The 16,127-nt window shown below is 37.8% G+C and overlaps 1 protein-coding gene across 1 annotated transcript in view; it reads right to left on the bottom strand.

Annotated features, from left to right (window-relative positions):
* The window catches only part of ULK4 (unc-51 like kinase 4), a 442,995-nt gene that overhangs the window by 267,461 nt on the left and 159,407 nt on the right, over window positions 1-16,127 (bottom strand). Inside the window, 1 exon segment of the mRNA XM_032459157.1 lies at window positions 13,706-13,798. Coding sequence (XP_032315048.1) covers window positions 13,706-13,798 — 93 coding nt within the window.

The following is a 16,127-nucleotide window of genomic DNA, read 5'->3' as shown; positions in this document are numbered from 1 at the left end:
CCCAGGAATCCCACTCCTGGGCATATATCCAGAAGGAACCCTACTTCAGGATGACACCCGCACCTCAATGTTCATAGCAGCACTATTTACAATAGCCAAAACATGGAAACAGCCTAAATGTCCATCAACAGGTGACTGGATAAAGAAGAGGTAGTATATTTATACAATGGAATACTACTCAGCCATAAAAACCGACAACATAATGCCATTTGCAGCAACATGGATGCTCCTGGAGAATGTCATTCTAAGTGAAGTAAGCCAGAAAGAGAAAGAAAAATACCATATGAGATCGCTCATATGTGGAATCTAAAAAACAAAAGCAAACAAACAAACAAAAACAAAGCGTAAATAAAGGACAGAAATAGACTCACAGACAGAGAATACAGACTTGTGGTTACCAGGGGGGTGGAGGGTGGGAAGGGATAGACTGGGATTTCAAAATTGTAGAGTAGACTACACTGTATAGCACAGGGAAATATACACAAAATGTTATCATAACTCACAGAGAAAAAAATGTGACAATGAGTGTGTATATGTCCATGAATAACTGAAAAATTGTGCTGAACACTGGAATTTGACACAACATTGTAAAATGATTATAAATCAATAAAAAATGTTAAAAAAAAAAAAAACAGTGGGAGACTGATCAAGATGACAGACTAGGAGGATGTGGAACTCACCTTCCCCTACAAACACTTCAAAAATACATCAATGGGGGATGGAGGCAGGTACAGCTTGGTGGCAGAGTGCATGCTTAGCATGCAAAAGGTCCTGGTGTTCAATGCCCAGTACCTCCACTTAAAATACAAAGACACATCTACATGAGGAACAATTTTTACTGAAAACTAACTGGAAACTGGCAAAAAGACTCTTGTACAACCAAGGCTATGAAAAAGATCCAGACATAACTGGGTAAGAAGGGAAGAAATGTGATCAGGTTGGTACCTGCGCTATTAGGAGGAAACTCAGAAGAGGGAGATGACAGGGGTGGAAACTTGCTCCAGGCCTGGGGAGTGAGTGGTCTGAGCCACAGACTGGATGCCCTGAGTACTAAGGTCCTACACAGGGCAGAGGAGCTCCCCTGACTGGTTGGAAGGCCACTGAGACAGACAGGAGGACCACGGGAAGCCTGAAATCCAGTTGCCTTGGAGACAGTGTGGAGAGTGCAGACCGGACTGACTAGAGGATGTCAGTTTTCCCACGGCCACTTCAGAACGCTTTCAAGACCTAGTGGAGCAGACACTCCAGCCCCGCTTACTCCATGCTGCAGCTCAGAACTGGATCTAGGGCTGCCATGACCAGGAAAAAGCTCAGCCGAGGGACACAGAGGCAAATCACCCCAGGGTGGTGTCTGAATGGGGCAGCAGCAGCATTGTTGGCATATACTTGAGCAGAAACTCAGAGGCAGCCCAGAACTCTGACAGTGGCTGGTCCACCATACCCAGATATATGTAAAGGGTTCATGTGGACCCCACCTGCCCCACAGCACAGCTCCACAATAGAGTGGGGGTGGCAGAGACGGGGAAAATGACTGGCCGTTAGGCACAAAGGGGAATTGGACCCGAGGCTGCCTCTGAGCAGAAAGAGAAACAATTGCTGGTGCTTCCACAGGCAGTGACAGACTGGACCTCTGTCTGTGGCCAACATGAGCCAAGAGTCCCCATGGGACCCCTTGCTTCAGCACTGCCCCATTCTGGGGCAAGGGTCGCAGTGCTAGGAGCAAGGAAGGCACACACTTAAAGGGAAAAGAGCCAGCCTGGGCCTGATCATCAGGCTTCTGCTCCAGCAACTTGCAATGAGACCCTACCTTTGACAGAGCGGTGATGGCCACTGAGCAGAGGGGATGTCCCACCTCACACCTGGCATCAAGTCTAGCCCCTCCATCTCCAGCTCTGCCCTCTACCAAGAAGACAGCTGCCAGCGCACCTTGAGGAAATAACTTTACTTAAGTTACTTGACTTGCATTGCATGTCAAATCCAGACCTCCATGAAAGGCAGTGGTCACACACGGTCTGCACACAGACACTCCCACATAAGGACAACACATCAAGATGGCAAGTCATAAATGTTTCACCTAAATTCATAGAGACAGAATAAGTTAAGCAAAACGAAAAGGCAGAGAAATTGATCTCAACTGAAAGAGCAAAAGAAAACACCTGAAAAAATAAATAATGAAACAAACAATTTACCAGATAAAAATTCAAAGTGCTGGCAATAAAAATGTTAACAGGATTAAGGAAAAGAATAGATGAACAATCTAAGAATTTTAACAAAGAATTAGAAAATGTAAAAAAGACCCAATCACAACTGAAGAATTAAGTAACTTAAGTAAAAAACACTAGAAGTGATACAGAAGAAGGTATAAGTGATTACACATTCTTTTTAAGTGCACATGTAAACATATTCCAGTATAGATCACATGATAGGGCACAAAATAAGTCTCAAAAAATTTAAGAAGACAGAATTATATCAAGCATTTTCCCCAACCACAAGGGTATTACAGAAAGAAAAACGGGGAAGTATAAACATGTGGAGAGTAAATAACATGCTACCAAAAAAAATGGGCTAAAGAAAAAAATAAAGAGGAAATCAGAAAATACCTTGAGACAAAAATATGCAACTTTATAAAATCTATGGGATGCAGCAAAAGCAGTTCTAAGAAGGAAATTTATAGCAGTACAGGCCTTCCTCAAGAAACAAGAAAAATAACAACTGATACCACAGAGATACAAAAAAATCTTAAGAGGATACTACTGTTATATGCCAACAAATGGACAACCTAGAACAGACAAATTTCTAAAAACATACAACCTGACAATCCTGAATCATGAAGAAACAGACAATATGAACAAACCAATCACTACTAGTATAACTTTGTAATAACAAATTCGTAGTAACAAATTCTCAGCAAACAAAAGTCCAGGACCAGACAGCTTCACTGGGGAATTCTACTAAACATATTAAGAAGACACAATATCTATCCTCCTCAAATTATTCCAAAAAATTTAAGAGTACAGAACACTCCCAAATTCATTTCATAAGGCCACCATTGCCTTGACATCAAAACCAAAGACAGTTTATAGACCAATAACTTTGATGAATATAGATGCAAATATCTCAAATAAAATATTAGCAAATCAAATCCAAAATCCAATAGGTTAAAATAAAAAATCAGACACCATGATCAAGTGGGATTTATTCCAGGGGTGCAAGGATGGTTCAACATTTGCAAACCAATTAGTGTGATGCACCATGTTAACAAAAGAAAGGATAAAAGTCACACAACTGTTTCAACAGACAAAAAAGCATTCGACAAAATTTAACATCCATTCATAATAAAAACTCTCATCAAAGTGGGTACAGATGGAACATATCTCCACATAATAAAAGCCATTTATGACATGCCCACAACTAACATATTCAGTGGTAAAAAGTTGAAAGCCTTTCCACTAAATTCAGGAACAAGACAAAGATGCCCATTCTTACCACTTCTATTTAACATAGCATTGGAAGTCCTAGCCACAGCAATCACACAAGAAATAAAAGGCATCCAAACTAGTAGGGAAGAAGTAAAACTGTCACTATTTGCAGTAGACATGACATTATATATAGAAAACCCTACTAAAGTTTCCATCAAAAAAACTATTAGAATAAATGAATTCACTAAAGTTTCAAGATACAAGATTATTACACAGAAATCTGTTGCCTTTCTATACACTAATAATGAACTACCAGAAAGCAAAAGCGAAAAAAAAAAAAATCCTGTTTAAAACCGTATCAAAAAATTTAGAATACCTAGGAATAAACTTAACCACGGAGGTCAAAGACTTATAGTCTAAAAACTATAAAACACTGATGAAGGAAACTGAAGATAATACAAAGAAATGGAAAGATATTCAGTGTTCACGGATTGGAAGAACTAATAGTTAAAATTGCCATACTACCCAAAGCAATCTATATATATAATGCAATCCCCATCGAATACCCATGACATTTTTAACAGAACTAGAACAACTAATCCTAAAATTCATATGGAACCACAAAAGATCCCAAATTGCCAAAGCAATCTTGAAAAAAAAGAACAAAGCTGGAGGTATCACCCTCCCTGACTTCAGACTACACAACAAAACCTCAGTAGTCAAAACAGCATTGGATGGCACAAAAACAGACACACAGATCAACGGAATAGAACAGAGAGCCCAGAAATAAACCCACATACCTATGGTTAATTAATCCACAACAAAGGAAGCAAGAATATACAATGGGGAAAAGACAATCTCTTCAATAAGTGTTGGTGGGAAAACTGACAGCTATATGTAAAAGAATGAAATTATAACCTTTTCTCACACCACAAACAAAAATAAACTCAAAATGGATTATAGACCTAAATGTTAAGACTGGAAACCATAAAACTCCCAGGAGAAAACATAATCAGAACACTGTTTGATATAAATCATAGCAGTATTTTTTTGGATCCATCTCCTACAGCAATAGAAATAAAAGCAAAAATAAACAAACGGGATCTAATTAAACTGAAAAGGTTTTGCTCTGCAAAGGAAACCACTGACAAAATGAAAAGACAATCTATGGAATGGGAGAAAATATTTGCAAATGATATGACTGAAAATGGATTAACATCCAAAATATATAAATAGCTCATACAATTCAGTATAAAAAGAATTAAAAATCGGCAAAATACCCAAATAGACATTTTTCCAAAGACAACATACAGATGTCTAACAAGCACATGAAAAGATGCTTAATATCACTATTAGAGAAATGCAAATCAAAACCACAATGAATACCAAAACCAGGCAAAGACCCTACCAAAAAAGAGAATTATTGGCCAATATCACTGATGAACATAGATGCAAAAATCCTCACCAAAATATTAGCAAACAGAATCCAACAGCACATAAAAAAGATGATACATCATGACCAAGTGGGGTTCATCCCAGGGACACAAGGGTGGCTCAACATATGCAAATCAATCAACGTAATACATCACATCAACAAGAGAAAGGACAAAAACCACACGATCAGCTCAATAGATGCAGAAAAAGCATTTGATAAAATTCAACACCCACTTATGATAAAAACTCTCACCAAAGCGGGTAGAGAGGGAACATATCTCAACATCATAAAAGCTATATATGACAAACCTACAGCCAGCATAGTACTCAACGGTGAAAAACTCAAAAGTTTCCCACTAAAATCTGGGACAAGACAACGATGCCCACTATCACCACTCCTATTCAACATAGTCTTCGAAGTCCTAGCCACAGTAATCAGTCAAGAGAGAGAAATAAAAGGGATCCAAATTGGAAAAGAAGAGGTAAAAGTGTCACTATATGCCGATGACATGTTACTATATACAGAAAACCCTAAAAGGTCCACACAAAAACTACCAGAGCTGATTGAAGAATTCAGCAAGGTAGCAGGTTACAAGATTAACGTTCAAAAATCAGTTGCATTTCTTTACACTAACGATGAATCAACAGAAAAAGAAAATAAGGAAACAATCCCCTTTAAAATAGCACCCAAAGTAATAAAATACCTGGAATAAATCTAACCAAGGAGGTGAAAGAATTATACACAGAAAACTATAAACCACTGATGAAGGAAATTAAAGACTTAAAAAAATGGAAAGATATCCCATGCTCCCGGATTGGAAGAATCAATATTGTTAAAATGGTCACACTGCCCGAGGCAATCTACAGATTTAATGCAATCCCTATCAAATTACCCAGGACATGTTTCACAGAACTAGAACAAATCATAATAAAATTTATATGGAACCACAAAAGACCTAGAATTGCCAAAGCATTACTGTAGAAAAAGAAAGAGGCTGGAGGAATAACTCTCCCAGACTTCAGACAATACTACCGAGCTACAGTCATCAAGACAGCATGGTACTGGTACCAAAACAGACATATAGACCAATGGAACAGAATAGGGAGCCAGAAACGAACCCACAAACTTTTGGTCAACTGATCTTCAACAAAGGAGGCAAGAACACACAATAGAATAAAGACGGTCTCTTCAGCAAATGGTGTTGGGAAAACTGGACAGCAGCATGTAAAGCAATGAAGCTAGAACACTCCCTTACACCATACACAAAAGTCAACTCAAAATGGATCAAAGACTTAAACATAAGACAAGATACAATAAACCTCCTAGAAGAAAATATAGGCAAAACATTATCTGACATACATCTCAAAAATGTTCTCCTAGAACAGTCTACTCAAGCAATAGAAATAAAATAAACAAATGGGACCTAATGAAACTTACAAGCTTCTGCACTGCAAAGGAAAGCCATAGTAAAACAAAAAGACAACCTATGGAATGGGAGAAAATTTTTGCAAATGAAACCAACAAAGGCTTCATCTGCAGAATATATAAGCAGCTCATATGACTTAATAAGAAAAAAACCAACAACCCAATCCAAAAATGGGCAGAAGACCTAAACAAGCAATTCTCCAAGGAAGACATACAATTGAAAAAATGCTCAATATCACTAATTATCAGAGAAATGCCAATCAAAACTACAATGAGGTATTACCTCACACCAGTCAGAATGGCCATCATTCAAAAATCCACAAATGACAAATGCTGGAGAGGTTGTGGAGAAAAGGGAATCCTCCTACACTGCTGGTGGGAATGTAGTTTGGTGCAGCCACTGTGGAAAACAGTATGGAGATTCCTCTAAAGACTAGGAACAGACTTACCATATGACCCAGGAATCCCACTCCTGGGCATATATCCAGAAGGAACCCTACTTCAGGATGACACCTGCACCCCAATGTTCACAGCAGCATTATTTACAATAGCCAAGACACGGAGACAGCCTAAATGTCCATCAACAGGTGACTGGATAAAGAAGAGGTGGTATATTTATACAATGGAATACTACTCAGCCATAAAAACCGACAACATAATGCCATTTGCAGCAACATGGATTCTCCTGGAGAATGTCATTCTAAGTGAAGTAAGCCAGAAAGAGAAAGAAAAATACCATATGAGATCACTTATATGTGGAATCTAAAATAAAAACAAACAAACAAAACATAAATACAAAACAGAAACAGACTCATAGACATAGACTACAAACTTGTGGTTGCCAAGGGAGTGGAGGGTGGAAAGGGATAGACTGGGAATTCAAAATGTAGAATAGATAAACAAGATTATACTGTATAGCACAGGGAAATATATACAAGATCTAATGGTAGCTCACAGAGAAAAAATGTGACAATGAATATATGTATGTTCATGTATAACTGAAAAATTGTGCTCTACACTGGAATTTGACACAACATTGTAAAATGATTATAAACCAATAAAAAATGTTTAAAAAAACCCACAATGAGTTATTACCACACATCTGTCAGAATGACTATCATCAAAAAGTTTACAAATAACAAATGTTGGCAAGGAAGTGGGAAAAAGGGAACCCTTGTACACTATAGCTAGGAATGTAAATTGGTGCACCCACTACGGAATAAGGAAGTGCCTCAAAAACTAAAAATTGAAGTACCACATGATCCAGCAGTTCCACTCCTGGGTATGTATCTGGAAAAAGCTGAAACACTAATTCAAAAAGATGTATGCCTCAATTATCACTTATTCAGTGGTTGTTGATTAGAAGTTAGATGATGAATGAACAAATGAACCAAAACCTAATGTGGGAAGTCAGAAGACTGGTGACTGTAAAGGAAGAAGTATTTTTCACTGACAGCTACACCATGAACTTCAATTAAGAGATCACAAAAATTTCATTCTTCCAAAGGCATTTTTGTGAATCTTGCCCAAAAAAAAAAAAAAGAGAGAGAGCTAACATTTTTTAAGCAAACTAAAATGATAATTCTTAGATATGGAGCATAAACTTTTTGTGGTTTTTTTTGGTAGTTTAGGAAAAAAGCTAAATTTTGCTCCAAAAGAACTCAAGACGTTAAAATGTAATTTGTTTGCTATGGAAGATTTGCTGAAAGCTAATAAGCTCTTAATGGAAACAAGCTACTGGGGTATTACTCTGTCTGAGAGCAATGGTTTGGTGCAACCTACTGTAAAATTAAGAAGAGAGAGAAAAGGGCAGAGCTCTGGGGGGTTAACACATTTCTACTGATAGGAAAATAGAACCAACATGGCAAACAATTTACCTTTCTGCTTTAAAACCACTAATAAACAAGATTTACTTGGCAGTGGTATTTTTTTTCAATTCCTGTCGGGCACAACACAGATTTGATCATGTTCTTGGTCCCTTATTTGAAGAGAAGCAATAAACTCTCAATTGTACTATGACTAAGCTTTTGAAAACTTCTTTATCCACTAAGCATCTTATAAAATAAGAATAAATACAATAAAATAAATGTTGCAGTTGACATAAAATGGTTTAATTTTCCAAGTTATTACGTGGTACTCTAATCTAACACATGTAATCTAAATTAAGAAGAGGTACTCTAATCTTTTAACATATACAATCTAAGTTAAGATGATTATCCTTTTTAGAACATGACACTTAAGAAATTACATTCGTAACAAATGGTTCATAATTATTTTTGTATTATAAATCTATTCATAAAAAGTAAGGCATGCTACTCTTGATATGCACTTGAAATGAAGCATTTTGCCTAAAAAGACACTGTCAAGGTACCACGTCACTGAGGAGGATTTTACAGGTTCGTGAGTTACCACTTTAGGCACTCGCTGAAATTAGGGGTGGGTGAGAATGATTTCAGGGTTAGGCCTAGTTTGGTTTTGGTTACAGTAAGCAATTAAACATAGAACATTCACAAAAATTAATCACCTATTAGACCTCAAATAAAATCAAATAATAAAAATTAGAAATAGAACAAATATAGGGTCTGATCACAAAGTAATAAAACTAGAAATGAACAAAAAAGAGACAAATTTCACTTGTCAGAATGGCCAAGGTCAAACACATATACACACTAATTTATACAAGTTTGCCACAAATGGGCTCTCATACACCACTAGGACAACCTGGACTGGGGTAATTTGACAACACCTTTCAAAATAATAAATGCTTTGACCAGTGGTTCCCCAATTTGTTTGCACACTGTTATCACCTAGTGAACTTCAAAAACTACTGAAGCCTTTGTCCAGCCTTAGCAACTGTGATTTATTGGACAGGGATATGGCCTGAGCTTTGGACTTTTGAAAAGATTCCCAGCTGATATTAATGTACAAACAATTTTGAGAAACACTGGCTTATGTACCCTTTGATGAAACAATCCTTCTCATTACTGTTCTTACACGTCTATATTCACACATGTGGTGAATAACCTATGTCATTAATTATAGCTTTGTTTTATAATACCAGCAGATTAGAAAAACCTAAGTGTTCACCAAAAGGTGACCTGAAATAAATATGGAATATTCATAAAATTTAATACTATGTCTCTGTTAAAAAAAAGGACAGATGGTATGTGAATTATATCTCAATAAAGTTGTCACATGTATTTTTGAAAGGAAGTGCACGATGGTGAAGACAGCCTACTATCATCTACGTGAAAAATAATACACATACACACACAAGCTGATCAAAGTGACTACCTCCTCGGGTGAAAATATGCTTTTGTTTTTAAAATACTAAAATTTGTAATGGGTTATTTACTAACTTAAAAAATGAATTTTAAAAATTAAAATGAAATATAAAATCAGTCTTGGTCATATTCTCCAGGCAAGTAGAATTTTTATCAGCTAACATTCAAAGAGGTATGAGGGAACATTCTGGAATGATGGAAATAATTTATCTTAAGAGTGGTGGTGTTTGCACCACTGTGTATGTTTCTCAAAACTCAGAGGAACTATATACCTAAAAGGAGTGAATTTTACTCTGTAAATTTATACTTTAAGTTAACCTGACTTAAAAATTTTTTTAAAAAGCTTACTTGACAACTGGACCTCTTGAACAACACTAGCAGGGATATAAACTGGTACAACCAATTTGGAAAACATCTTGGCAGCAGCTAGTGGATCTGGGCAAGCACATGCTCGGTAAGTCAATATTTCCACTCCAGCACAAGTCTCCCATGGAGACACATACATGGATTCACCAAAGAATGTGCAAAGTAATATTCATGGTCACACTACTCACAGACAGTAAAATAAAGGAACAATGCAGACACTGTTAAAAGTAAATAGATTCTCAGACTGAGTGTATTTGTGCAATGGAAAGCCAGGCAGGAGATGTTTCACTTTGAAGGGTGGCATTGCCAAGGCCAAGTACTAATGCCAAAGAATGTGAGCAAAAAGCAAAATACAAGTGGTCCTTAACCATATAAAGAAATACTCAACTTCACTCATGATGATGAAAATGCAAATTAAAATTACACTGAAACAACCTATCTCATACTGGCAAAATTCCAAAATTTAACAACAAATTCTGATGGCAAGGTTGTATGGAACCAGACATCCTCAACCATGTCGCCTGGAGATGCAAAATGGTAAAATCCCCACAGAGGGCAATTTGGCCAAATCTCAAATAAAATTTTTTCAGTGCACTTACCATTTGATACACATATATCATGTCTAGTGATTAACTGTATAAGATAAACACACATATCTTAAAAATGATGCATGAATAAGAGTATTCATTGTTTGCTGTTTATCACAAGAACAGAAACAACTCATGTCTACCCATTAGGTGTTAATGAGATAAAGTATGGCATATCCATACAATGGAAGACTTTGTAAAACACAATATGGAACTTCTCTATGTATTAATATAGAAACAAAACTGGAGGGAAAAAACCATGGCATAGAAAAATATAAATTCTATGCTATTTGGGTGTGAAAGGGAGAAATGAGAAAACACAGTCACATCAGTTTGCCTTCAGACACAAAATGAATAAAAATAGTTAACCATAGGGGTTAATGGAAAGATGTGGAAAGAACACAGTGGGTAGGGGAAGGAACAAGACTTCTCAGTATTATCTCTTTCTAGTTTTTTTCTCAGATAGAAATGAATTACCCATTTCAAAATGTTGGACTTGAAATTCATTTTGAAAATCCAGTAAGGGAAATAAAAACCCTTCCTCCATCCCTCCCCTTCAAGGTACGTGACTGTATTTTGCAAGTTGCATACAGGTTGCTACCTCCTCTTTAGAAGGAGGGTGGGGAAGAGGGAAGGCAGGTGGTAATGACCTTCAACACTTTGCTCTAGACCTCTGGAGCCTCAGCCAAAATTGACATGGGACAACTCTCATTTAAATACCCTGTTTTAAGAGAAAAGACAAATAGAACAGATAGTGAATACAGAAAGAGGCCCTATAAATGGCAAAAGTAGTGTTTAAATGGACTTGGGAATAATAAATCATTTTAGTTAACAAAATCATTTGGGGGAAGGGTATAGCTTAGTGGTAGAGCACATGCTTAGCATGCATGAGGTCCTAGGTTCAATTCCCAGTACCTCCATTAAAAATAATAATAATAAATAAATAAACCTAATTACCTCCCCCTCTCCAAAAAAAAAACTTTTCTTAAAAATCATTTGGGTTATATTTCTATAGCAGTATTCAGAATGTATCTTTCCCTTTCAAACTGTAACACAGTTGTGTTTATTACGGCTGTAACATAATACAATTTTAAATCATTTTTCTCATTTTAAAAATTTATCTAGGTGGAAATCTTTGTGCATATATGAGTTTTTCTCAAGAACAGAGAGTAGCACTGAATTAGAAGTGGAATTAAAGGTTGAAGGCTATGCACCTTTTACAGCTTAATTAAATAGAGTGAATAAATATTAAAAGGTTAGAGATTATCAGTAGATAAGTGAATGCAAAGTAAAATGAAATCCCATTTTCATCCATAAGTTTGGCAAAGATATTGCCAGGAATGTGATATGAAAGATCTTCAAATAATTTTGACAAATGAAACGGTAAATTTCAGAAAAACAAATACACAATGATACTATCTATGATTTTTTAAAAACTGACCACATAGTGAGGTTATTTATTTCTGTATATACATATTGAATTTAAATAGCCAAAATAAAGTTCAGGGAGGACTCACACCAAAATAGTAAGTATTACCCCTGGGAGACACTTGTGGAGCAGTGCTGGGTAATGAGGAAGCCCAGGGGACCTCTTGATTATACTGTCAGCATTTAAAACAAAGACAACATATTCTAATATTAATTATGCAATGAAAACAAGGAAAAAGTTTATAAAATTAGTCCATCAAATTCTGCTTGTAGACACTTTTAAAAAAAAAAGTAAGAGTAAAATAGACTTCTAAACCTAGTGTCTCATCATTTTTAAATGAAAGGTTATAGGTCATGTGTAAGTTATCTGTTTCTACCTCACTAAGTTTTTCCCCTCCATGTAAGGAAATTCAGACGAGTTTAATCAAGAGTTGGGAAGAAGAGAAAGGAGCCTAGAAAACATGCCACAGGAATGAGGAAGAGTCAACATAAAGAAAATGCATCGGCTCAATCTAATGAAAGGATAAAATCAGTACACAGTGTTACACTTGGTATCAAAGGTTCAGGAAAGAAACAACTATCTGAATTTGGATTTAATGTCTAATATAGATTAACTCTTTAGAATTAAATTTCTTCTGTAGGATGAGAGAATGGTGCCTTCTGAGTGAGAAATATGGAAGGCTCATTGGACAGACTTAAAAGGCTACAGAAATAGAGGATTTTGAATTGACAAGAGTATAAAGGGCTAAGTGCTCCCCAGATGCTTTTGCAACACGGCGCAGAGACCACAGGGTAATAGTTACAGGCCCCTCTCCAGAAACAGGTAAGGCTGCCACAGCAGGAGGAAACGGGCCTGAGAGCTGCGGCAGCCCCAGCACCAGGACTGACCTAAAGACCCAAAAGCATCTCCGTGACTCAGTCTTGGTACCGTCTGTGCCCTGGCACACCCACCATAAAGGCTGCTTTAGCTCAGCCTTCCACTCAATATGGACACTCTATACATAGAGCCTTCCTTGTTCACTACTAACAATAGTCACAGTGGCCCACCACTATGCGGGACTTGTCAACAGCAGACCAGATGAAGTCCAGGTGGTCGGGACTGTGATTCAGTTCTCTGGGAAAGACCAAAGGGCAATTCACAGGCACACCTACAGGTGGATACACATCCAAAAGGTCCTCAGACATCACCTACACAACTCAAAACTAGTTTTCTTGCTTGAAACCAACAGCTCTTCTCTTTCCCTTCCAGAGACCTGGCTGCTCTCTGACAAACTCTTCTCCCCGAGACTGAAGCAGCTACTGCTACCCCAGCAACTAGTACTAAAAACTTTGGTAGCATCACAGGGAGTATCTTCAATAAAGACAAAAGCTCTCCACTACTTAATAAAAGTATATCCACTAAATAATATAGGGGAAAAATTATAGTCCATTAATACGAAAGAGATTTAACAAACAACTGTTCATTATGATGAAACACCAAATGATTTTTTTAAGTATCATATTAGTATTTTCTATTGAAACAATTTATCATTTCAAAGCATGAATGCCACAGAATGCAAACTCTAATAAAGGATAAAAATATGAGAACACTCAAAACACATAAACCACAGATAGCACAAACCACAGTACACGAAAATTTACCACTGTGGTAACACAAACATGAGCCTTTGAGAAACTCGACATCTTTAACAGCATTTTCAGAACACATAAAACTCATTTCACAGATGAGAAACAAGGAAAGGAAATTTGAAGGGACAGTACCTGGTGAAAGATGGGTTGTGCTCTGTCATGGCAACCAGCAGCTTCAGGGCGTATGAGGGTACCGGGTCGGGCTCCGTGAGGATGTGCTCATACCTGAAATGACAACGTGATTTAAAAAACTCGGTGCTTTTCCTCATTGAAATTTTTCTCTGAACAATAGAAACAATATACCATCAAGTTCAAACATCTGAAAACAAACCAGATACTGAAATAAACGTATGAATTGCAGGACCTGCACTTGCCAGCGGTGATGAGGATACTGACCTACCTCAGAGTACTGTGTGGGGAAGAGTCAGTGAGACGTTCCACGTAAAATGGTTAGTACTGAGCTGCGCATAGTACAAGACCCAGAAACTTCAGGCATTTGTGGTGGGTGTTCCAAAACCACTCTCACATTTAGAGATTCAAGAAAGAACTCAGGAGACTCGCATACAGTTGGACTCAGAGTGCAGACTTAGTAGAGCAACACAGCCAGAGCACACGGCTGAGGACAAGGACATGGGACACAGTGGAGGCTGGAAGATTCCATGTGTAGGTTTCCTGATCCTCTCCCCCTCCCACAAGGGGTCACACAGAGCACACTCTCCCAGTCACAAAAACACAGCACGCGTGTGTGATGTTTCTGCCCAAGGAAGCCCACCGGAGACTCAAGTGACCCAGGTTTTCATCACGTGGGGGCTGGTCACACAGGCAACTTGTGTCTAGCACATATCAAAATCCCAGACTCCCAGAAAGAAAGCAGGCGTTCAACAAAAAGCACACTGTCTGCACAGTCTAGGCACAGTCAACCACCCTCAGCAGTCAAAGGCTGACTGGCAGCTCTCTGAGAGCCAAGTTCTAAGATGCCAGCCAAGGGCCAACCATGCAAGCAGGCCTTTCTTAGGAAAAAGCAGTCTCAGGCCAGCTAGCTCAACTCTTTGCTGCACAGCTTTCTTATTAATGCTTTGGAATCTGAAATGAAAATTGTTACCAGAGAATAAACAAAAGATCTTCATCAAAAGCTTCCATAATGAAGTTCAGACTGTGCTCCCATATTATTCCATAGATAGAGGCTGGTTTATATACCGTGCCTTACCTACTTCAGTTCAACCATCCACTTTACAGTGGCATGGAGATTCTCAATTAATAAGCACTGAATGAATGAATGAACGAACAAATGAACACACACACTAACCCATCAACTTTACGACTTAACTCTCCAGAATCACAGAGGAGGGAGCAAAGTATCTCTCCAAATCCTAAATGTCTATTTAAAAACCCATGACGTGAAGCAAATGCTTTTTCTCTAGAGAATAGGGCCCCCGGCTCTCAGAGTCTATTTGCTCTCATTTTGGAAATCATTATATAACAAGCTTAATTATGCAGCCTCCAAGCCCACAGTCGTTAAAAAGGAGCCAAGTAAAGGGAGGAGAGGGACTATTACAGAAAGGCAACCCCAAAATTACAAGAAGTAGGGCTTGAAAGCATAGAAAAAACAGAAGAAAGCAAACCCAAGAACGCCAAGCAGAGAGCAGTCTGGGGAGCATTTAATGTCGAGGAAGCAGCCTCTCACACCTCAATGGGACCTGAGGGCCCATTACACACCATAATGTTCAAAATGGGGGCAGTGAGTCAAGAAAATGTGAAACTGGGTACAGTGCTCTATTGAAGGAGCCAGGAATAACCATATTTTAGTCATTTTTCTTATGAAATATTTTTTAATTATAGTAATTAAAGATCCACCCCTGTCTGACAAAGATAAAAGACAAAATATCAATCATTCATAATAAAATCATAAATAAAATACAAATATATCAAAGAGAACGGCATGTTAAAGAAATACAGCACACCCAAGCCCAAGTAATCTTAAGAATAAAAAAATCAAATTTAGAGAAACAACACATTTTATCATATGAATAAAACAAAAATCAAGGACCGTCTTTAGAGGTGACAAAAATGTATCTGTAAAATTAACATGCAATTTGAACTTTAAAAAAAAAAGGAACTCAGCATTATTCCTTTCTCTAACAGTCTTATAAAAAGCTCTTATCAACCTAAACTGGGGGCACCCAAGACTACCTTTAGGTTCAATGATTTGCTAGATGGACTCACAGAACTAAGAAAAGCTGTTATACATCCAATTATAGTTTATTATAGAGAAAGGACATTGGTTAAATTCAGCAAAAATGAAAGGCACACAGGCCAGAGTCCAGGAGGGACCAGGCACAAGTTTCCGGTTGTCCTCTCCCAGGAGACTTGTGTGAACAGGGCTTACTCTCCCTAGTAGTGATGTGTGACAACACATGGAAGGTGCTGCCAGCCAGGGAAGCTCATTCAAGCACCAGTGTCCAGGGTTTTATGAGGGGTCAGTCCTAGGCCCAGAGTGCCTGTGTGGCAAACGTTACCCAAGTTTCCAGCCTCTCCAGGGGTCAAGCTCATATGG

This window comes from Camelus ferus, chromosome 17 (assembly GCF_009834535.1).
Source record: "Camelus ferus isolate YT-003-E chromosome 17, BCGSAC_Cfer_1.0, whole genome shotgun sequence".
Taxonomy (NCBI): Eukaryota; Metazoa; Chordata; class Mammalia; order Artiodactyla; family Camelidae; genus Camelus; species Camelus ferus.
Note: the sequence above shows the minus strand (reverse complement) of the source record. Positions and strands in the feature narration are given on the sequence as shown.